Below are 23,180 nucleotides of genomic sequence, written 5' to 3' on the forward strand. Positions count from 1 at the left end.
TCACAAGAATATTCAGTAGATACGATGCACAGTTTGGTGGTCATAATTCCTCGTTCTCCATGTCATTCAGTCAGGGAGCAGTAACAGTGCTGAGGTGACAAGTCACCCGCTGTGAATAATTAAAATGAACAGTTTGCAAAAAACCTAGAGGCTAAAACTTGTTTTTATAAGCTATTTGAAAATTATGGTAAATAAATGTAGTCTGCTCTGGAGGAGTTCACAAACACAAATAAAAACTAAACTAAGCAAATAATTCAGCCAGCTCTAACCAGGACCCCCATGATGGCAGGCTTGGCCTGTGATGCTTCAGAAGCTACTGCTTCCAAAGAGCAGTTGTGTCATCCTGTACACCCATCCAAGTGCGGCAGAATGTACAATAGCTGTTGTCGCGTAAGATAGTATTGCACACTAGACAGCTATTTACAGAGTTAAAGGGGTCAGAAAGAGCAAGGTGCTCTGAATGTATGTCAGCTACTTGAATTTATGATTACTGGATCAGCTAGGACAGATAATACTCAACAGCACCTCATTTGTATGTTTATAAGTAAAAATCCTTACTTCACATTTCAGCTGAGACCTAAATCCACAGAAGAGAGGGAATTCCCACTTAGATTGCCATGGCAGCATCACTTTCTCCCACTATTCTCTCTGTGTTTTGGAAATGCATTGCTGCTGTTCCGAAAGTGTGCGAGGTGCATTACAGGAAATTTAAGATGACAAGGTCTTTGCCCCAAAAAGCTTGCAACATGGACAGTTTACCGATGAAGAACAGAACTGTGTTCATTAAAAAGGCAACAGCTAATTGACATACCCAATCCCTTTAATATTACATACAAAAACTGTTTTAAGAAGTACCATATTCAATGAGAAAATGTATAACCAATTTAGAGGAAAATTCGTGTTTATCTCACTTTCTGAGGATGAAGCAAAATGCCTAAAACATGAATTTTGTGAAATTGTCAGACACATATGTTTTTGGTGTGAATTAGGGAATATGCATTGTTTCAAAGTAGCCCTTATATTAACATTTTTAGGGTTTTTTTTTTTATTCTGTTTCCATTGCATTCATTCTAAGCCCATTATCTTGTCCTCCATCAACTCCTTTTTCAAGGCCCAGTTCTTCCACGATTCCTACAAGACATCAGCTAACTAATAATGGCTATATTAAGGAGCTGCCAATGTAGAGCTGCTGTGTTTTTTAAAAGGTATATAATGTATGTATAAATTACGCATATTTTGATTGTTTACCTTTTCTCCTCTTTTCACAATATGGCGGAAAAAAAAATGAAAAGAGTTGGACAACACTCCTTTGGGTCTGGTTTCTGGAAGCAAACAGTAATAGCAAAATAATGAATTGGAATGTGTCACTCATAGATGACAAGCCAGTTCAACTGGGAGAAGGAGAGGAGGAAAGAAACTCGTGTGTGGCATTATGTTCCCCCTCTCCCTCCATTTGACTGTTCTTACCTCTTTAATGATGGTCACAACCTCAGAGGGTCCACAATCTCTTGCTACGTGTCTGTGCAGGAATTAATACAACATGGTCCCATTTCCTTGGTGCTACAAGATAACAAATTAATAATAATTTATGGAACAATGTGGAATTACTACAATGATGAAAATTAAATCCAGTTTATGGGAAATAATACACATGGAGACACAGCACTTGTCTACACAGGGACACTCAGGAAAACTAATCAAATTAATGAAAAGTGCATTAAACCCTGTGTGGACACTCTCAGGTCTTGTCTACACTACAGAGTAAGGCAGCTTTATGTCAAACTAACTATAGAAGTGTCTACACTTAAATTTTGCTCCTGCCAATATAAATGCCCTGCTGCTGCAACTTCCTAACTCCACCTCCATGAGCGGTGAGGACACACACCACTGACCCAAGGAGCAAAGTGTAGACATGCACAAGCGATGTAGTTACTGTGGCAGCTGTATGCCGATGCAAGTTAGGTTGGCTTAATTTTGTAATGTAGACATGGCCTCATTCGGAATTTAAGTGGCCTTAATTCGGTTTAGTTTTATATCAATTAAGCTAAACCAAATTAAGGCTACTTATGAGTATGTCCGCAGGGGTTTAATGCAGTTTAACTAATCCACTTTAAATTCACACCTTTAGTTAATTTGGATTGATTTTCCTGAGTGTCACTATGTAGCCAAGCCCACAGATTCAACAACTTTTCTCTCCCGCTTTATTCTGTACTGTTACAGTGTCTGGTTTCAGTCAATTACAAATTCACATTGTCCCCATCAAATCATACCTACCATTTGCAGAGCACATTCTGTCTCTGTTCTCCCCCTCCCCAACTGCCTCAACAATCTGCATACAGTCATCAGAGGGAGTGGTGTTCCAGTTTCTTGGCTTTTAGCTCCTTAATATGGGTTTCTGAATCTTAGAAGAGGGGCCAAGTTAACTCCACATAACATGACCATTTAAATAGCTAACCTTTGAAACTTTCCTTTGGTTAATGGAGATCATCTCTGTATGTGGCTGAAATATAGAGAGATACAACACTACTATGTAATACTGCACACAAACATCAAAGAGCTCTGATGACATCTGGTAACCATAAAAGCAAAGCTCAAGTGATTTACGATGTCATTGGAAACCTGACGTGTGTGCAGCTTCATTCAGTTTTCCTGTTGTGTGAGTTATACTTCAAAAGCATACACTGTATAAAATGTCCATTTCCCTGTTACTTTTATAAAATGTTGCTGGAGAAGTATAGGAGGAGAGAATTTTTTTTTCTTTTTTAAAACATACAGTTTAATTTCAAGACGGTTCTAAAAGGGATTATGACATCAGACATTGTTCATTCAGCCAACCTTTGTTTGATAAACTCCTTGATTTTCAGACTACAGTCTTCTTTGTTAAAAGGTTAGGAAAGCTGTCTTGATTCTTTAATATGGCTGATGCTCAAAAGATTGAATATTGCTTTGCAATGATGCCCTAGCTATGACTTTTGTTGTCTGGCAGTTGCTTTTGTAATGGTATGTTATTTAAACATCTGCAGAGATGCTATACATTCATATAAGCTAGAAGCCAAACATCTGTTTTTAAATCCAGGTTTCAAGTCCCTTCCCCTGCCTAATGTTTTCAGGATGTAAAATGAAAAACTTGCAGCTGTCTGTATTAATGTGACTTCTGCATGCTGAATAAGTGCATTTTCATGTTCGAGCAGGTGATGATGAGTTAGCAGCCTTCAGTGATGTGTCATGTCCCTCAGTATTGAGCAAGGTGATTAGCTGCAGGCCCAAATTAAAGCCTACAGTCTGCTGGCCCAAGGTATAACCCTCAGCCTGCCAACAGCCAGCGGAGAAGGGGCTGCAATAACAGGTGCAAAAGTGTAGTTAAAAAGAAACCTAGTGTATATCTACACTAGTAGCTTTACATCTGTTGCTGCAGTAGTTTGGTGGTTTGGAATTTTAATGCCACCTGTCCTTTGATTGCGCCAGAGACCACTTAAAAAATCCTTACCTGTCAGGATCACAAAGTAACTTCTGTGTGAACTTTAATGCTTTTTGACCCACAGTTTAATCACCCAATTACTCTCCATTTATGAGTGCATGAGTAGATTGGCCATGAAATCAATGACACCATTCTGAAAAGAGCCTACTTTAAAAAATAATGTTATAATGTGCACAAATTTAAAATAAAGTAGGACCTGTTTGGGTAATATTGGATAGTCACACACCATAGATATGGAGATTTCAGTGTTAAGCGACTCTGTTATGAAACCAGGGCTCTGGACTGACACACACCAGCACAGGCTAACTGTGCTCACTTATTTACTTATTTTTGCACCAGCCAGAAATATGCTTTACACATTTGAAGAAACAAATAAGAAAAAGTCCCTGCCCTGCAGAGTTTACAATCTAATCTGATGGGCAGCCAGGCAGCAAATAAACAAAAGAAGGGCAGGACACAGTAGCAAAGGACCAGGGTGATATAAATAAGATCACACACTTACTCATTTCTGTGATTTACTTCACCCATTATTCTTTTTCAGAACTAGGCTTGTAGCCAGAGCTGAACCTCTTCAGCATACATGTTGACACCCAAAAGGAACAGGGAACATGGGGCAACATGTGGAGACAATGGCAGAAGTCAAGATGTGGGGGAAGGAAAGACAAATAACAGAATGGGGGTGGAGGGGAAAGGCAAGGAACTTTAAAAAGCAAATATTTCAATTTCATGGGTGGGTGTGTGAGGGGGCTGAGGAGATTGTACTTCTGAGTTTCTTTTTGCTACTGATCCAACTAACTGGGATCATAGTTGGTTGGATTGGTTGCCAAAATAATCTTTCAACGAGAGAGAGAGAGCGCTCAACCCTCCTGAAATTCTGGAATAACTCCATAGTCCCCTCCCACTCCCCACACATAGTTGGACAGAGCATTGGTATGGGGGGAAATCCCTCAACGGACAAAACTGTAAATTAAACCGCTGTTGACAGGGGGAAGAGGTGTAGATATATATAACGGAAGTATTTTCATTTGAGAGTTGCTATTCTCTTCTCCCACTCGTCTAGTCGACGGAGAGTATGAGGGTTTTCCTGTTTGAGACATGGCAATGGTGGTTTCCTCAAGGCTTTTAATGTGAGATTAATGCTCTGGAGACAATGCGGTGATAAATGGGTTCCTACAGTTATATCTACATCCTGTTCTCCCTTCCCCCTCCTGCACGTCCACTCACATGCACAGTCCAGGTACTTTTCCAGGTTGTAATGCTTGTTCTTGCACAAAGCAACACTTCGGACTAGTTTCCCCTTGTGATTAAACTGCAGCTCCTTCTTTCAACGTTTATCCAATAAAGACTTTAATTTGAGATGCAGAGTGCTTAATTATCAGCTGTTTCCTAGGAAGACGACAAAAATTAAATGGGGACGAGAAAGGCTTATAGTTAACAGAGGAGTGGTGCCAGTGAACTGGCTTGTCATCTGTGATGTGATACATTCCAATTCATTATTTTTGCTATTACTGTTCACTTCCAGAAAATAGATCCAGGAGAGTGGCCTCCGTCTTTTTGGTGTTGTTTCATATTATAATGACTACGCTCTGTGTGTCAGATTATAGCCGGTAATGAGAGCTGTGGGCAGAGAATTGAGTATTTCTTATCTTCTGTAAGAGAATGGCTCCCCTGTGTGAGCTGCAAGTATGCCTTGGCCAAATGCAACCTGTGCATTGATAAAGATTTAAGTATTTGGCTTCTGAAAGGTTTGATACTAAATTAGAGAGGAAACAGAAGCTTTGAGTCAAGTTTTTAATAGCTGCACTTGCCACCAGCATGAGTTGTTGTAAATGGTATATTTTTTTGCTTGAACATTGATCATGTAGGCTTTTCATTTCTGTATAAATTTTGTTTACAAATTAAATGTGGCTGGAGAGGAGGGGAAGAAGAAACAGTAAGATGGCTCTGTTAACCTAACTGACCCAATGCAATCAAACTGTATTTTTCCGTTTGTGTCAGTGCCTTTCACAGTTTTAAACAGTATATTTTTAGATTGAAAAGGGTGCCTATCACGTTGATGAGTTCAGATTTCATATCATGGCTTCCTTTCCTGCTTTCAGGTTTCTCCCATTCGGCCTTTACATTTGGTATCGAAAGCCACATTAGTCAGTCTAACATCAATGGAACACTAGTGCCACCTGCTGCCCTCATCTCTATTCTTCAGAAAGGCCTGCAGTATGTGGAGGCTGAGATCAGCATCAATGAAGTAAGTACACTCATTGCCACAAGCGGGAAGTGCACTTTTGCAATTTACAAACGTGCTAGAAGTTGGCATATGAAATCACACGTTTTCGGTTGAACTCAACAGATCAGATGAACATGAGACAGCTTCTGAGGTGTCTGGAGATCATTTCATTTTAATACATTTCCCCCCACAGAAGCACCTGAAAAAGCTCTAAGATACTTTCCATTTGCAATTGTATCTTGGAGGATGGATTTTTTTGATGTTACTGGTGCCTAAGTAAAGAAGTTAAATACACAAGGGAGCCTTTTATGTCCTTTAAAAAAAAAAAAAAAAGTGTTTCTGTTTTCTAAACCACAAGCATTCAATGGGGAAAATCTGCATTGTATCTTAAAACTTCGATTGCATACTCTGTTAGCAGAGAAGACTACCAGCAAGTGCTAGGGAACTCATGGAAGTCAATGGAAAGATTCCCATTGATTTCAGTGGGCTTTTGGATCAAGCCCTAGAAAGACCAAATGGCCAATGGTGGCCAAATGGTGTGACTGAGCAAGGCACAAAAATCAAGGCATTCCTGAGTTCTAATACTGACTCTACTGTTGAATCCATCAAGCTGCAAGCTCCCAACAAGGTGGACTGTTCAGTAAAACAAAGGGACTAGACAGGAAAGTTCTGCCCTGCCTAACTTAAAAACATGGTGCCACAGCAAAAGGAAATGAGACAAGCCAGGTCTTACTATATTACACAATACTCACCATGTATACTTTTAATTAAGTAAGATCTTGATTCTAGATAAATAATAATTTCCCGTGTGCACATCCACTCTCCCACCCCATGCACTTTGAGCAGGCATGGAAAAATCCATTATAATACCCAAGCTAATAAATATTTTTTTAAAACAGGGACGGGAACATTTTTACCTCTATCAGGTACTACGTGGGTGGTGGGAATCTTTAATATATATTAATTCATATGAAAGCTATCCTCTGTTTTGACTGTAAAATATTTGTGCCTGAGCCACAAGGGTGAGAACAAAAGGACGGGGGAAAGAGGGTGAGGAAGAGCTTGTATTCTGTAAGATAGGGCATGGTTGTATATCACTCATTTTTTGAGGTAAAGTGTTATGTTTATTTTACTCTCTCAATAGAACCAGCAATATTTAGCAGTTATATATATATTTTTTTAATATAAAAGCAATGAGATTAATGCCAGATTACTCATTGATGTGTTTGTAATAATAAAACACCCATAGGGATTTGTTCTGATTTTCTGCCACTTAAGATTTTGCAATTAGATGTTGCAAAACATGTTGTAATTGGATCCAGGTGGGTGGACCCTTGCACCTATGGACATCATCATTGACAGTTTGGCCTCTGTGCTGATGCGAGAGTCATTCCAAGTGGATCTTATTCCGGATCGCAGCCCAAATTGGGAAAATGCCCTAAAAATATGTTCATTGTCGCAAGATTTATGGTGCTTTTATACTTTTTTTAAAACACCAATAATCACATTTTTGTATGCTTCACTGTGTTTTAACTTATTCAAACTGAAAACACTAATTATGAATTCTCTTGTCCAATTGTGCTATTTAATTTACTTAATAAGTTTATCTCCAATTTCATGTCCCTTAATATAATTATGCTTTATAATTGCAAATATAATTTTTCCACCTTTATTTTAATGAATTGATTTTGCACTTCATACTTAAATGCTCACACAAAGACACTGAGTTCTGAAATGATCAATAGAAGACAAAACTTAGAGGGATTTGGAAGCATTTCCTTGCCAATTATGCCATTCAAAGAAGGTTAGAGCTAGACCTAAAATGCCTCAGCATTTTCTTTCATGCCAGCAATGATCACCTATTTTTGCTGGTGGTTGTTTTAAAGAGTGGGAGCTTACAATCTAAAAAGGCAACACAAGCAAAAAGTAATAAGAAAGCAACCAATATGCACCTTCTCTAATGTGTGGTGGGAAGAAATGTCTCCTACCCAAGCCAGCATGCCTTCTCTACTGTTTTGTTCCTGCCACGGACACCCCTGCGCTATGGGGAATCCTCAGCTTCTTGTCTGTTACAGCTTGTAAATCCCTTGTCTCCATTCTGGCACAAAATCAGGGACAACGATCTGATTCTAAAATTCTGTGTACAGTAATGGGCCTGAGTTTTATATTCCAACTTTATTTTTTATGCCTGCAGTTCTGCTAGACATATATGTCTAAGTGTCCAACTGCATCAGCAAGTATTTAGTAAGTTCTTAGACATCTACAGTAATGACCATTATTGTGCCCACAATATTCTGCATGCAGAAACAGAGGCCTAGTTAAGACTGTGGTGCTCTTAGCACTAGGGTGACTAGGGGTCCAGTTTTCAACCGGAACACCCCGTCGGAAGGGACCCTGGCGGCTCTGGTCAGCACCGCTGACCAGGCCATTAAAAGTCCAGTCAGCGGTGCTGCAGCGCTAAGGCAGGCTAGTTCCTACCTGTCCTGGCTGGCACCACGCTGTGCCCTGGAAGCGGCCAGCAGGTCTGGCTCCTAGGCAAGGGGGCCAAGGGGCTCCATGTGCTGCCCCCGCCCTGAGCACTGGCTCCACACTCCCATTCGCCAGTTCCTGGCCAACGGGAGCTGGAGTGGGTGGTGCCTGCGGCCGAAAGCAGTGCATGGAGGTCCTCGCCTAGGACCCGGACCTACTGGCTGCTTCCAGGACATGTGCATCACGGTGCCAGGACAGGCAGGTAGCCTGCCTTAGTGCCCTGCTACACTGCTGACCGGGAGCCGCCCGAGGTAAGCCCATGCCCCTGCCCCAGCCCAGTGAAAGTGAGTGAGGGTGGGAGGGGACTGAGCCACTGAGGGAGGGGGAAGGTAGTGAGCGGGGGGTGGGGGGGGCCGAGGCTCAGGGAAGGAGCGGGGCTAGAGTATTTGGTTTTGTGCGACTACAAAGTTGGCAACCCTACTTAGCACCGATCCTCCACAATGAACGTCAATAGGAGCTTTGCCATTGCCTTCAATAAATACAGAATCAAACCCTATGTGCCTTTAGTTAAAAGTTTCATATGCCATGTGTCACAGTTCAAGGAAGCTGCACCTGTATTTCCCCTCTGTGGTCCAGCAAGGGCACCCATTCTCAGGCTTCTAGCTCCCCAGCTATTCCCTCTCTTGGCTCGAGACCCAAATCTCGCTCCCTTCTGACTGAGCTATTTCCAGGCTGCACAGTTCCCGGCCTTCACTGTCCCAGCATGGACAGGTTGCCCAAGGACACCCGCTCGTTTCTCTTCAGAGACTGATAGTGATTGTGAGCAGATATATGTACTGCAAAGATATAGCTAAGCAAGCCCATTTTATTCTTAAGATAAAAAGCACTTCAGAAAAAAACGTTTTAAAAACAGTAAAAGAACCTGCATGCATGCTAATGAGTTTACCAGGAATGTATGCCTTCTGGATAGGATTCTGGCAGGATAAGTCCTTCAACCCTCCCACCTTAGGCATTACCTTGGGGTTACAAATTCATAACAGCTTCAGCTCAGAAAAAGCACCCTGTCTTATTGGGCCTCAGTAGGCCAAGTCCTTCCAATCTTCCCTAAGGATTGGGGCCTTCAGTGGACCAGAAATCTTGTTCTTTTGCTGGATCAGGAAAAAGGCCCTGAGTCCGTTTAAACTCAGGTTATTTATCCAAAAGTCTTTTCTTTTTCTGTTGGTCTCTGGAAAATCTGGTTTGAACTAGTGCGCGTATCTTGCGAGGAGAAGGGGAAGACGTCGGCTGAAAATGATAGTTCCAACAAGTCCATACTAGCCAGCCAAATTATTATCTTTAGATTTCAGCTTTTAATTTGTTGAGGTAGTGGACGGGTGTTATAAAGTAAGAATTGTTTCCCAGCTACTTCATTTTACCACCTCCCCTACCCAATCTCTCACCACTTTGTAGTGCCATTTTAGAAACCTTCTGCTGATGAGTTACATCTATTTCCAAGAGTCAGACTGGGATGGCTTGCAACCTTGCTTTGGTATTTAAAAAAATTAAATCTCTCCCACTTGTGGTTATGAAGATGACCTTCAACCGAATGTTAACTGATGTAATTATGTTTTTCTCTGAGTCTGCAGGGTGCCTAAAACAATAGCTCAGAGAAGTGTGAACTTTTCCATTAATCTCAATGGTGCAGTATCCCAGAAGTCTAATTATGAAAATATAATTGCCAACATTAACTATTTATCAAAGTGCACACCGAATTTACATACCCTCTCAATTGGACCCCTGTCTGTGTCTCCACATACCCCTTGACCCTTTTATTTTGGAATATAAAATCAAGGGAAACTTTTCTAGCAAGATTTAGATAATTAAGCTTTGCATAACTCTGTTTTCTTTTATAAATTCAAATGCTTATGTGCCTGAATTTACATACCCTCTCAACCAATTATCCATCCACATACGGTATTTCTACATAAGAGAGAGCTCTAGTGTTCTGACTTTTTGGTCATATCCAAGTCCTGTAACCTCACGCTACCCATATGTTTGGTTTCTCTTTGATGTTCCCCTCTCTACAGACCTTTCTGCACTGGGGAGATTCTAAGCCTGCAATTTCCCCCCCTGTTTATTTTGTTCCCCAGGATGGTACAGTATTTGACGGCAGGCCCATAGAGTCACTGTCTCTGATCGACGCTGTGATGCCTGACGTGGTACAGACCAGGCAACAGGCGTTCAGAGAGAAACTAGCTCAGCAACAAGCCAGTGCAGCAGCAGCAGCGACGGCAGCAGCAGCAGCCGTGACGGCGACAACGGCAGCAACCACAACAGTTGTTTCCCAGCACAACACACCAAAGAACGGAGAAGCCACTGTGAATGGAGAGGAGAATGGGGCACATGCAATAAGTAAGCAAAAGCACGGCGCCCGTTGTCTGGTGTTCAGGTGGACTTTGGTTTGAATAATGCTCTTGCAGCAGCATAATGTTCACCCAACAGTTGTAATAAGACAGAACTGTGATGGTATCATTCCTGGAAGCTATTAAAGCATGGGCATAGTCAGAACAGTTCCTATGTAAACCTTACATATCGGCGGTGCATGCTACAGTGCTGACATAGTCAGTGTTTTGTCATCTCCCGGTACAAGACTAAACAAGCTTTACCAAACTGCAAGCTCAGCGAGACATCGTAAAATGAAGCAGTGTGCGCCTTCTGCTTTGAGCAGGGTGCCAAAGCTTTGCCCACATTACCAGCGAGCCAGGTGCCTCAAGGTTGCACCCAGTTAAGATCAATGAAACAGAGTGCGGCTTCCCTGCTTTAGATTTTCAAAGCTATATAGGGGATTTTGCAGCTCCCATTGAAATTGTGTGGCTAAATCCCTTAGTCGAGTGTAAGTCTCTCAAGTCCCAATTTTAGTATGGAGGTATGGCCTGAAGAGGCTACATATCTTCTCATGCCACCTCCCTCTTGGTCTGAGAAGAGAGCACATTATGGTATTAGAAATGAGGCAAGTCACAAAAGTCACATCATATATCTCTGCAGTCTGCGTTTGGTCTCTGAGCCACGGTTTGTCCATTCCCTGCTTTCTAGCTGCATAACTATTGCAGTGATTTTAAACTGAGGGAGTTTCACTAACAATTGTAGCCTTTTCTTGGGGCACCCAAGAAGCAGTCAGACAGCACGCCAGGTGGCCGTTCTGGCTTTCTCTGTGTTGGGGAGTGGTAATACCTGGTACTGTGCTCTCCAATAAAATTTCACAAAGGGATTGAGGAGGCCAAATTAGGGCTGTATCAACCAACAGGGCATGGGTTAGCATGCAGCAAATTTGGGGGTTAGTTTTGGATAAGCAGCTGGCCGGACAGACAGTAAAAAGAACAGCAACAGTTTGGGAGGGGAGAAGGTCCCTGAGGAGCAGCTGGCCAGATGGCATGTGTTTAGCAACTGCTGCTGTGCCAGCTGCTCATTCTGAGAGAAGAGCTGAGGCCTGAAAGTTAAGAAGACGTAGGCTATGGGGAGACCCTGCAGAGCAACCTGGGGACAGCTGGCTCTGTGAAACAAGTGCTTGCACCACCTTGGGATGCTGCAAACTTGCTCTCTCCGAGCCATTCACAATATGCCATCTTCAGAACTGAAGGTGTAAGAATACATGGGGGAGAGGCACACAAAACTTTAGGATCCCTGTTTAGTTGATCTGGCCCTGTCAGCCATTCATGACCTGTTCAAACAACAAACACTGAGAAAGAAAACTCAGGACTCCTGCATCCAAGTTACTGTAATTACAGGCCACCACGAGAAATAAAGATTTTATAATGAGATTCTAGCTGGCAATTTTGTATTAGAGGCTAAATAGTGCTCCTACCATTGTATTTGTCTCTGTAGCGATAATGGTAACCAAAAAACCAAATTCTTCAAGTGCAGTAATGAGAGGGTCACAATCTTTGTTGCTTATATAGGCCAAGCTGTACACCCAGCCAGGCTCCTCACCCCTCATCCCATTTGGACACTCAGGATATAAGGCGGGTGGGGGACTATGTTCTGCTTTGGCAGTGAATGCGAGGCCACTTGCCTTCCTCCCCCGTGGTTGCTGCTCCTAACTCTGCTGCAGTCTGTGTTTAGACTGAGGCAGACACTGTTTCACTAATAATACTTAAAGAGTTTTTTCAAGATTTTCTTCACAACCGTGAGCATTAGAAACATCATATTTTTAAATGAAAACTGAGATTCTGATGTCAGCACATGACTCTCAAACCTAGGGCCCTAAGCACATACTCGTTGTGTTTATGCCTTAATGTCATCCTGTTCATGGGTGTACCTGAACCACACTGAAAAGCAGGCAAGCCTGAGGAGCCTAGCAGGGTGGAATACGTTCATACTTTGAACAGCTGCACAGGTTCCTAAGAATGGCATCCCATTTTATCCTCCCAAGTGGGTGGAGTTCAGGAAAATAGCACTGCTTTTTGCTTATTTTTACCCCAATTTGAACTCTGAATGGGACACAGACAAAATGAACCATCATCATACCGCCGCTGCTTTCCACCAACAAAATACCCGTTGGCTTAGACCAGGGGTGGGCAAACTATGGCCCGGGGGCTGCATCCAGCCCCCAGATGTTTTAATCCGGCCCTCAAACTCCCACTGGAGAGCAGGGTCTGGGGCTTGCCCTGCTCTGGCGCTCCAGCCAGAGGAGTGGGGTCAGAGGCTTGCCCTGCTCCGCGTGGCTTCCGGAAGCAGCGGGATGTCCCCGCTCCGGCTCCTATGCATAGGGGCAGCCAGGGGATTCCACACATTGGCCCTGCCCCAAGTGGTGCCCCACAGCTCCCATTGGCCAGGAACTGTGACCAATTGGAGCGGCAGGGCGGCGCCTGTGGACAGGGCAGCATGCAGAGCCGCCTGGCTGCACCTCCGTGTAGGAACCGGAGGGGTGATATGCTGCTGCTTCTGGGAGCTGCTTGAGGTAAGCACTGCCCAGAGCCTGCACCCCTGAGCCCTACACCCCAACCCCCTTCCCCAGTCCTGATTCCCCTCCTATACTCCGAACCCATCAGTCCCAACCTGGAGCACCCTCCTGCACTCCCAACCCCTCATCCCCAGCCCCACCCCAGAGCCCGCACCTCTAGCCGGAGCCCTCACCCCTTCCCACACCCCAACCCCCAATTTCGTGAGCATTCATGGCCCGCAATACAATTTCCATACCCTGATGTAGCCCTCAGACCAAAAAGTTTGCCCACCTCTGGCCTAGATGAATATGTGCTGTACTGGCAACCAGGAGAAAATGGGTTCTAGGCTAATTTCTTCTCCTAATTGATTTTAGTAGTGCTTTGCCTTTCACAAACCTTAGTAGTTAGTGAGCCTTATGGGTTCCGCACACACAGCGTAGAGAACACAGATCTATAATACGACAGACCAAATCTCAGCCACTTAGCCATGCTGTCTCTCAGAGAGAGTCTGACAAATATTTGCTCTTGGCTCTGTTTTCTATAAAAAGGGGCTACTCCTCCATATGCAACATCTTTAACCTACTTTAACCAACTATTTCAGTGTTAGTGGCTGGTGTACAGAAGGTTGCGCTGCAATGCTGAACATTTGGGGTTAAAATCCTGCTGATGACACGTGATGGTTGTTACAGTTACACATAATATAATTTGGGTTTTGGGGGGTGGCTTGTTTTTCTTTAATAAACAAAAACAAAAGAAAGCTCTTTCAATTGCAAAGCCAAGCACTCAAAAGTTAGAAAGCCAGATTTATCGTCACCCATCCAACCTTAATTCAGCACCCATGTGCATTATGATACACCCTTCAATTATATGATCTGAAACTGTTTTGTCCCAGTGTAAAGCATGGACAGTGCTCAGAGAATGGTCTGTAACAAAAACTCACAGAGCACTTACGTTCTGATACTTCTTTTTTCTACAGATAATCATTCAAAGCCAATGGAAATTGACGGGGATGTTGAAATACCTCCTAACAAAGCAACAGTCCTTCGGGGCCATGAATCAGAGGTGTTCATCTGTGCCTGGAACCCTGTCAGTGACCTACTAGCGTCTGGGTAAGACAATGACTGAAACCACTTTCCAGATGTATAAAATACCATCTGTTACAATTAAGATTAGAGATGCAAAAACATGAGACCACTAGAGTCTGATGGACCACTTCTACAGTTTCTCACGCTAGAACGGTATCAATACATTGTTTGAAAGAGTTGGGAGGTGATCCAGCACTTCAAACATTTGCAGAGTTAATATGTACTGGGTTTGAGGCCACTCTACATTTGTGCATACCATGTGGCTTACTTTATTGTAGTACATTTTAAAGATGTCTCTGGAAAATTCTCACTGGGCTCATATTCACTTTTATTACACAAGCATGAGCACTCTCACTACTCAGAAAAGCTCTTTGTTCATCCAGGCTTTAAGTGGGAGGAAAAGAACCAAGACCCTTTGAAGTAAGACTCTGTGTAAGATCCATATGCTGACAAGACCCTGGCAGCTGTTGCCAAAATCCTTATTTATCCACACTCAGTACTCAATAATGTATGCCAAACTGAAGAAACTTGGGCACTTTTGGAAAATTGGCATAGAGAAGACATTGGAGGCAAATCTGCATGAAAGATTCCTATCCCAGAATATTAGAAAACAGAATTGACGCCTTCTTCCCCTCTGCACTCAAAGACAGAGGAAATCTGTAATCTGCAGGAAGCAGAATTTCAGGAGGATCAGAGCTTTCCTCTTTTGAGTCCTTGCAATCATAAAACATGAGAACAAGGGACTAGAAGGGAAAAAAATAAATACATGTATTAACTTGATTTCAGAAAACTAAATATGAGGCTGGGAGAAACTGAACAAAATACATATATATGGCAGTGCAGATAGAAACCAGCCAGTTCAGAAGGTATGAAGTTTGAGGAATCCACAGAAAACCCTTCTTTCCTAAAGAATTCAAGATCTCAGCCTTAACAATACTTGACAGCTTATCTACTTACAGATTATAGGAGTAAGCTATACTGCTATAAGCATTGGTATAGCTGTGTCCATGCTATACGGTTTTACTGATTTATCTATGTTGGTTTCTACACTGATACAGTTATAGAAGTACAAGCACTGTGTGTAGACCAGCCCCTCATATTTAGAGTCTACCAAGTTCTTGGTACTTAGATTGTAAACTCCTTGGGGTGGAGGTTGTCTTTTTGTTATGTTTTTGTACAGCACTTATAAGAGACACTACAACAATACAAATAATACACTATAGTAATAAGAATTAAGGAGGGTGCCCATATAAGGTGTTCGCAGCACTCTCCCTAGTCTGCCTCCTCCGCACACTCACCTTCCAAAACTTCAGTTATCAACGTAGGGATAAGATCTCAGGTCTAGCAAGGACCAACCCAGACCTGTGTTGTTATTCCACTCAGTATACCGCCCCCCAGCGTATAGTTTAGAGGTGCAGAAAAGGAGACTTGCTCAATGTCAAAAATACTTGATTGGTATTGAGGAACCAGAGTATTCCCAGAGAAAACGGAATGGATATTTTCAAGAAACAAGAGTTTCTTTTTTGGTTTGGTTTGGTTTGGTTTGGTTTTAGCGAGGCCAGTGAAGCAGTGAAGTACATAGAATGTTACTTACCTAAAGCTATCAACCTCACAACATTAAATGAACCTGAATTAAAATTCTTCAGAAATATTGCAATAGTACCTCAATATTTACCTAAATGCTGTGGGTAACCATGAGTAACATTAAGTTAAACCATGATCTAACAGTGCATGTTTGAAGAGAGGAAAAACCTAGGATTAAGGTGCAACTATTAGAATTTAAATTAACCTTAGAAAATTATTGTTTTGGTAGATGGCTATCTACCAAACATAAATGCTCTCTTACTGGTAAATTTACCCAGAGTGGCATCTATTTGATTTCTGTGGCAATCTTTGGATGTTAATGGAGTTGTACTAATTCATTTAGGGAAATCAGTCCAGGGTAAGGATAGTATGGATTAATTCCAAGTATAGATGTTCTATATGTGTTAAGTACCATTGTAACATAGAAACCTACAATTGTACACAGTTGGTATTAAATATTTTCAAATGGGGAAACAGATGAGAATTTTAAATGCATAGTTTCCTGGGCTTAAGATATCAAAGTTAAAAGTCTTCATATAAAACTGGGGCTGGCTGCTTTAAATATATAATTTGGTATAGTCAGGAAACCCAATAAAAAGATCTAAACATTCCTAAACTTCTAGTTTTGAAATAATATAGAATGTTGCTTACTACAGGAAAAGCATCTCTTGAGTTCCAGGCTTGCAAATTAAGGAAAATGTGTATGGACAAGTTGTTTGAGGCTTAAACTCAGAAGGCGCTGACATCCTTTTAAATAAAAGATTCCCATTTCATCTATTTGAAATCACAAGGAATTCAGTTAGAAGATAAATGCTAGTAATACAATTGGGATGAAGTGAAAAAATAGGGTTTTACTCAATCTGTGCTCCACAGGCTAGTAAAACCAATTCCTTTTTTTAATAAATTTTGTCACTGATTTTTGAAGCACATAATCATATACATGGATAACTTGCGAATACGATCAAATAATACTGAGACATGCTTACTAATAGCAATAATATAGGGCATATAAGTAATTTAGATTTCTAATTTAAAAATACAATTTTAGCCTACACAAGAAATAGTACATCTCCGTTCAGCCAGCATTCAGGTACTATAGTGATGAGTGCAGTATTAAAAATTTAGGTGAGATAACTGGTATATAACACATGGAAATAATAATACCAGGCTGTAAAACTATGTATCTGATGGTTTGAGTCTGACAATGTGCCATTGCACAAAAAGTATGGCTCAGCAATTAGGATACACTGTCTTCAGCACAATGATGAAATTTGTCGTGAATGGGTAAGAGCTATGCTATAGGGTATTATTAAATATGAGGCAAGACATTTCCCCAGACTACTGTACAATAGTAGTGCACTTTCTCTTTCACAGTTTCATCTTTCCAAAGAAGATCATTCAGGTAATTCAACGTGCCAATACAGAACTGTTGGGGTCTAAAATAACTCATTTTTTTCTGGTATACTTGTTTTGTTCACAAGGGGTGATTTTACTATCATTACGTAGCAGAACTTTGCCAGTATAGCTGCATCCACACTAGGAGCCCTTTGCCAGCATAGTAGATGAGTAGTCCTATACTGTAAAGCACTCCTAAGATAGACTTGGCCATATTTAGATTTGGGACAGGGACAGTCTCTTGTTCTGTGTTGTACAGCATCTCCTGGGCCATGACTGGGGCTCCTAAACACTATAGCAATATTACTACTACTAAACTTTTTACAGAAGGTGGGGGCATTTTGCAGAAGACAGTATTTTAAAAATAACAAGGGCTGTCAAGCGATTAAAAAAACCATTTTTATATTTATTTTTGATTACAAGTATTTGCACTGTAAAAAAATAAAATAAATAGTATTTTTCAATTCACCTAATACAAGTACTGTAGTGCAATCTCTTTATCATGAAAGTTGAACTTACAAATGTAGAATTATGTACAAAAAAACCTGCATTCAAAAATAAAACAATGTAAAAGTTTAGAGCCTGCAAATTCACTCAGTCCTACGTCTTGTTCAGCCAATCACTCAGACAAACTCATTTGTTTACATTTGCAGGAGATAAATGCTTCCTGCTTCTTGTTTACAATGTCACCTGAAAGTGAGAACAGGCATTCTCATTGCACTTTTGTAGCCGTCACTGCAAGGTATTTATGTGCCAGATATGCTAAACATTTGTATGTCTCTTTGTGCTTCGGCCACATTTCCAGAGGACATGCTTCTATGCTGGTGACGCTCGTTAAAAAAATAATGCATTAATTAAATATTGACTGACAGTTTGGGGGAGAATAGTATATCTCCTGCTCTATTTTACCCACATTCTGCCATGTATTTCATATTATATCAGTCTCAGATGATGACCGAGCACATGTTGTTCGTTTTAAGAACACTTTCATAGCAGATTTCACAAAATGCAAAGAAGGTACCAATGTGAGATTTCTAAGGATAGATACAGCACTCGACCCAAAATTTAAGAATCTGAAGTGCCTTCCAAAATCTGAGAGGGACTAGGTATGGAGCATGCTTTCAGGAGTCTTAAAGAGCAACACTCCGATGCAGAAACTACAGAACCCAACCACCAAAAAAGAAAACCAACCTTCTGCTGGTGGCATCTGACTCAGATAATGAAAATGAACATGCGTCAGTCCGCACTTTCTTTGGATTGTTATCGAGCAGAACCTGTCATCAGCATGGATGCATGTCCTCTGGAATGGTGGCTGAAGCACAAAGGGACATACAAATGTTTAGCATATCTGGCACATAAATACCTTGCAGTGACGGCTACAAAAGTCTGCCCAAGGACAGATAATTGCATGATCAGGGCATTAGGACCAGCTACAACAAAGTTTATAACAGGCAGCTGAGAGTGGGGACAAGGAAAATAGGGAGAGGCACATGTGGTTACATACTAGCTATCGGACAATGTAACTGTGATTATTAGTTATTCCTAAGTATGATTCAGGACATTTTTTGATTGTTTGTGAGTTACCAATTCATTTTCACACTTGATTTTCACTTTTACAAAAAAAGTTGTATCTGGTTATTTATTTATTTTTTCTGTCTTTATTTATTCACATTTTTACTAAACAGCAGTAAGGGAGCGTCCATCCAATGATCGGGGGGCCCTGGCCAATATGTTAAAAATAAACGAATAAGGAATCTAACCTGTCAATTACCACAAGTCAAATTAAATCAGATAAGTCAGCTACAATACAACAAAAATTATCCCAAAACTTGCATCTGAAGATGAGCAATAACAAAATCTGAAGGGGTTGGGCAAAACAATTAAAAAGCCAATTTCTTCATACATCTAGAGCTATTTTAATACAATCCTGACACCGTGGAATGGGGATTTTATTTGCCCTATAAGTAAAATTCTGGAGAGATCCTCTTCCCTGATTTATAACGGGGACTGGAATTAAACATGCAATTTTAAAAAAAGAAAAGAAAAAGAAAAGACAATCTTTCAGAACTAAGCTTCCCTAAAGTCTGGCAATACTCCACCCAAGAGAAAAACAGTACAGTACTCATATTACTCAAGTGTTCAGGACTTGCATGCTGGAATCAACTTCTCGACAGTTAAGGAGATTAAATATCTTCCCAAATCGTGCTTGAACCATGGTCCTCTAATAATGCAGGGTTCACTGAATCATTCAGCAGAAATAGTGATACTTTTCCTGTTCTCCCAGCAACAAAAGGGAAGACACACAAATACCCCTACCACACACTGATAGGCCTATGGAGCTACTCTGCAGGGACACATAATAGCTTATATAGTGGGGGAACAGAATAGAAAAACAAAATTAAAATACTGGAAAATATAATTGCCCAAGCAGAGCCTGAATACTGAATAAATAAAACCATTGAAAGTGAAAGTACAGCTCTTCTAGAATTAGCAAATAGGAAACTGAGTTTGATAGCAATATTGCTAAAAAATTGATTTCAAACATTGGTACAAACTGGGTTATTATAATTAGGACAATGTTAGCTCTGAATCTTACATAATGGAGAAGCCAACAGGAGCATTGAGGCAATTTCCCAATTAGTTTGCATGTTAAGCCATTATCCAACTCTTATTAATAAATGATTTATATCCTATAAACAATTATAAAGCACCAGAACTAAAAATGATTCTTCGCTTTTAAACTTCATTAAGTAATCTAGCTAATCTTCCTAAACTTGATTCTCTATTTTCAGTGTCTCTGTAGACATGAGAAGTTACATTAGAAGTTCTTGCCACAGCAATCTCAGTTCTTCCTGGGGGCAAAACTCCTGACCCAAAAATTTTACTAGTCATTAATAGAAACAAAAAATGCAGAGGCGACAGCTGAAAATGTTCTGTTCTGTCTGTCAGTGGTCCAGTCTGATAGGGCCCGATGGCAGGGCCCTAACATGGCCATGTGATGAATTAGGAGTGAAACACAGATAGCCCTTCTATGTAAATCAAATTTTAAACAAAATGTGAATCTATAGACTAATTGCATTTGTAAACACTGATCTAGAAATCAGGGCCAAAAAATAATGAAAAAAAATGATTAATATAGCAATTGACCTTCATCATTCAGATTTCAAACTAGCTAGATCAATATTGGTCACTTGGGACGTTTTTTTAACTTAATTTGGTACTTTATTCTTTTTTTAAAAAAAAATGTTGAAAACATTTTAGTTATCAACTCCAAGAAAGCATTCAGTTCAGTTGGGTGGGATTTTCTTTTCAATGTACTTAAAAGCATGGGTTTTGGAGAGAAGAATTTTATCTCAAGAATTCGGTCATGAAAGAGACGTACTTTTTTTTCCCCGTAGCAATATATCTCCTAAACTTCGTGATTAAAAAGATGCCCTAAAACATGAGGTACAGACTGGAGATATATGCAATAAAAATTACTTTACATGTCTGAATTCCTGAAAGTATAAGAAATCTTCTAATTCTGTATCAAATTCTACTTTCTGCATATAAATGCAAATAACCCAGTGGATAAATACGAGCAATTCTTTGTGCAAACTGATTGCAAAAAGGACAAGTCCCAATAAACTGAAAGAGGTATCTCTACTATCTTCTTGTAAATTGATTTCCAACCTCAGAGACTTTCTCCCACTGGAAGATAGTCTCATGTAAATCCAATGCAAATGTGAGGATTAGTATAGAGTATGACTTCCTCTCCATGCTTTTCTCAAGATAGAGGGTCAAGACTTCAAACTTCAGGAAAATGACCAAATTAGATAAGACTCAATCCATCCAATGGATCTTTTACACCTTACTTTGGTCTCTAGCAAATGAGTGTCCCTAGCTTGCTGTCCATCCCGCACCAAGGAACAATAACTATTTTACTGCTGCAATTTATGGAACAGATCACCAGGTCTGTCCAAGTTGCACTCAGCACAGCACCTTGCAGACAACAGAGAGAGAAAAGTGGAGCTAAACCACCTTTTTGCTCCCCTAATTCTGGGACTGATTTGGGGCTTGCTTGCATTGAATCCCATTAGAGCAAATGGACCATTCTGCCAGCCAGGCATCACTGGAACACAGCATGCTCCTGCCCCAATCTATACCTTGGAATGCCCTTATAGAGGGGGGAGGAATGAGTGGCATAGAGTCAGCTGTGCTGGGGTTCTAATATCACCAAATTTCCGCTGTATGACAAGGGAATTTCCAAATGCTGATTTGTCAGCTTTAAGTCCCCTTTCTGCCACTGCAGTGGCCTGTAAAGGGAACTTAGCCTGGACTGAGGAGCTGACCGCCTGTATGCATTGGCTTTTTATTCAGGTTTTCACAAATTGTTACTTGTTTGTTATATAACTTTTGCAAGATTGTGTGTGATATAAGCCCGTGGGCTGCAAAATATTGAGGGCAAGAGAGTGTCTTGCTTGCAAAATGCTTTGGAAAAAACATTGGTGAAATGAGAAGCTGATTCAAAAAAAGCTTTCTTTACTTTTAGTTTAAGAACTTGAATGAGGATTATTCTCATTAAAAACATAAAAGATCCCAAATAAATGAATCAGGGTGCAGGGTGGGGGAGTTGAAGAGCAGAGGAACTCACCACTTGTGGCTCTTTTTTTTTTTTTTTTTTAAGCCTACAGTGTTCTCTCAGTGTAACCAGAGATTTCTACCTGCTATGTAAGATCATCTCATTACAAAGTGTTCATCTCAGTGTGTTTGTTTTTGTAGATCTGGAGACTCAACTGCCAGAATATGGAATCTCAATGAAAATAGCAACGGTGGTTCCACTCAGCTAGTTTTGAGGCACTGTATAAGAGAAGGAGGACATGATGTGCCCAGCAATAAGGATGTGACTTCATTGGACTGGAATGTGAGTTAACTTCTTGGGCCATTCGCAGTTTTTAACTGAATAAACTTAATTCAGATGCAATCATAGTTACTATGCCTTTATAGTTAAGGTGGTCAGAACTTCTTCCCTACCCTAGTAACGTCCTTCTTGTTTTCAGAAACTCATAATAGACTAAACTTTCATCTGTCATGCTGAAATTTTCTAAGGCTGTTGATTTTCCTTAGGCTTAATAATTAGAGTGTTTATATATTTATTGTGGGGATTGTGAGTAAAAATGGCTCAACTGTTTTTAAGGATGAGGGAATAAAAAGGGAAATGTCAGTGGCACTCCCTATCAGCACAAGATCCCAGCTTGATCTGTTGGTTAATCATGACTATTATTATTGTGCCCCAGTGTGAGCTAGGAGTGCTGCAGAAGAAAAGGGTAAGGCCCTTGCCCAAACAGCTTGCCATCTAAATTGGAGACTTGACATAATGAATGAAGGTGATGCATAGTAGAGGAAGGTCAGGGAGTTCAACATGGTTAAGAAAGAAGACAAAGATGAAAGATAGTGAGTGTTCTTGATTCCTTTGCTGTGGGCTCTGTGGCGAAGGGGAATTTTCAGGAAGGATTTAAATAAAGAGATGGTGGTGACCTGATATACCAGTATAAGGAAATAGAGAATTCAATGCATGGGGGAAGCATGAAAACAGGCTCAGAGACAATTATGAGAGAAGTAGGAGAAATGAATAGGAAGGGGCCTCCTTCAATGGGCAATCATCTTATTTAATTTCCAGACCTATTGTGATGCCAATATTTATCCTGAAGTTTATTTATCTAGTATTTATGTAAGCAAGCCTTTCTAATGAAACACTCAATGTGATCCCAAATTGTTATAGAGTTTTCCAAGGCAAGTGAAAACACAGGAAACTGATATCCGATGAGATGCAAATTTGACAGTATTTGTGCATCTTCCACCTGACCTTTCTTTCCCCTCATTCATGTTCTCTTTTGTAATTGTCACTTATGCATTAGCTAGCGTGCAACTTGAATGTATGTCCCAATAAACCTAACCTAGGTTTTGATTTCTTTTCTACATCTTTCTATATTTAAGTGCACAGCTATTCTGTCTCACTCTTTTTTGGAGAATAGGAATGGACACAT

The 23,180-nt window shown here is 40.7% G+C and overlaps 1 protein-coding gene across 4 annotated transcripts in view; it reads left to right on the top strand.

Annotated features, from left to right (window-relative positions):
* TBL1X (transducin beta like 1 X-linked) overlaps positions 1–23,180 on the top strand; it is a 259,645-nt gene that overhangs the window by 219,377 nt on the left and 17,088 nt on the right. For 3 of the 4 annotated variants that reach the window (XM_084646525.1, XM_084646526.1, XM_084646527.1), the window contains 4 exons: positions 5,578–5,723; positions 10,301–10,562; positions 14,067–14,199; positions 21,916–22,057. In XM_084646525.1, the coding sequence (XP_084502651.1) occupies positions 5,578–5,723; positions 10,301–10,562; positions 14,067–14,199; positions 21,916–22,057 (683 nt within the window). Of the gene's footprint in view, positions 1–1,128; positions 1,206–5,577; positions 5,724–10,300; positions 10,563–14,066; positions 14,200–21,915; positions 22,058–23,180 lie in introns of those variants that run through there. The other variant, XM_084646528.1, reaches the window with a different exon arrangement.

This window comes from Lepidochelys olivacea (genome assembly GCF_965140295.1).
Source record: "Lepidochelys olivacea isolate rLepOli2 genome assembly, chromosome: 1".
NCBI classification, from domain to species: Eukaryota; Metazoa; Chordata; order Testudines; family Cheloniidae; genus Lepidochelys; species Lepidochelys olivacea.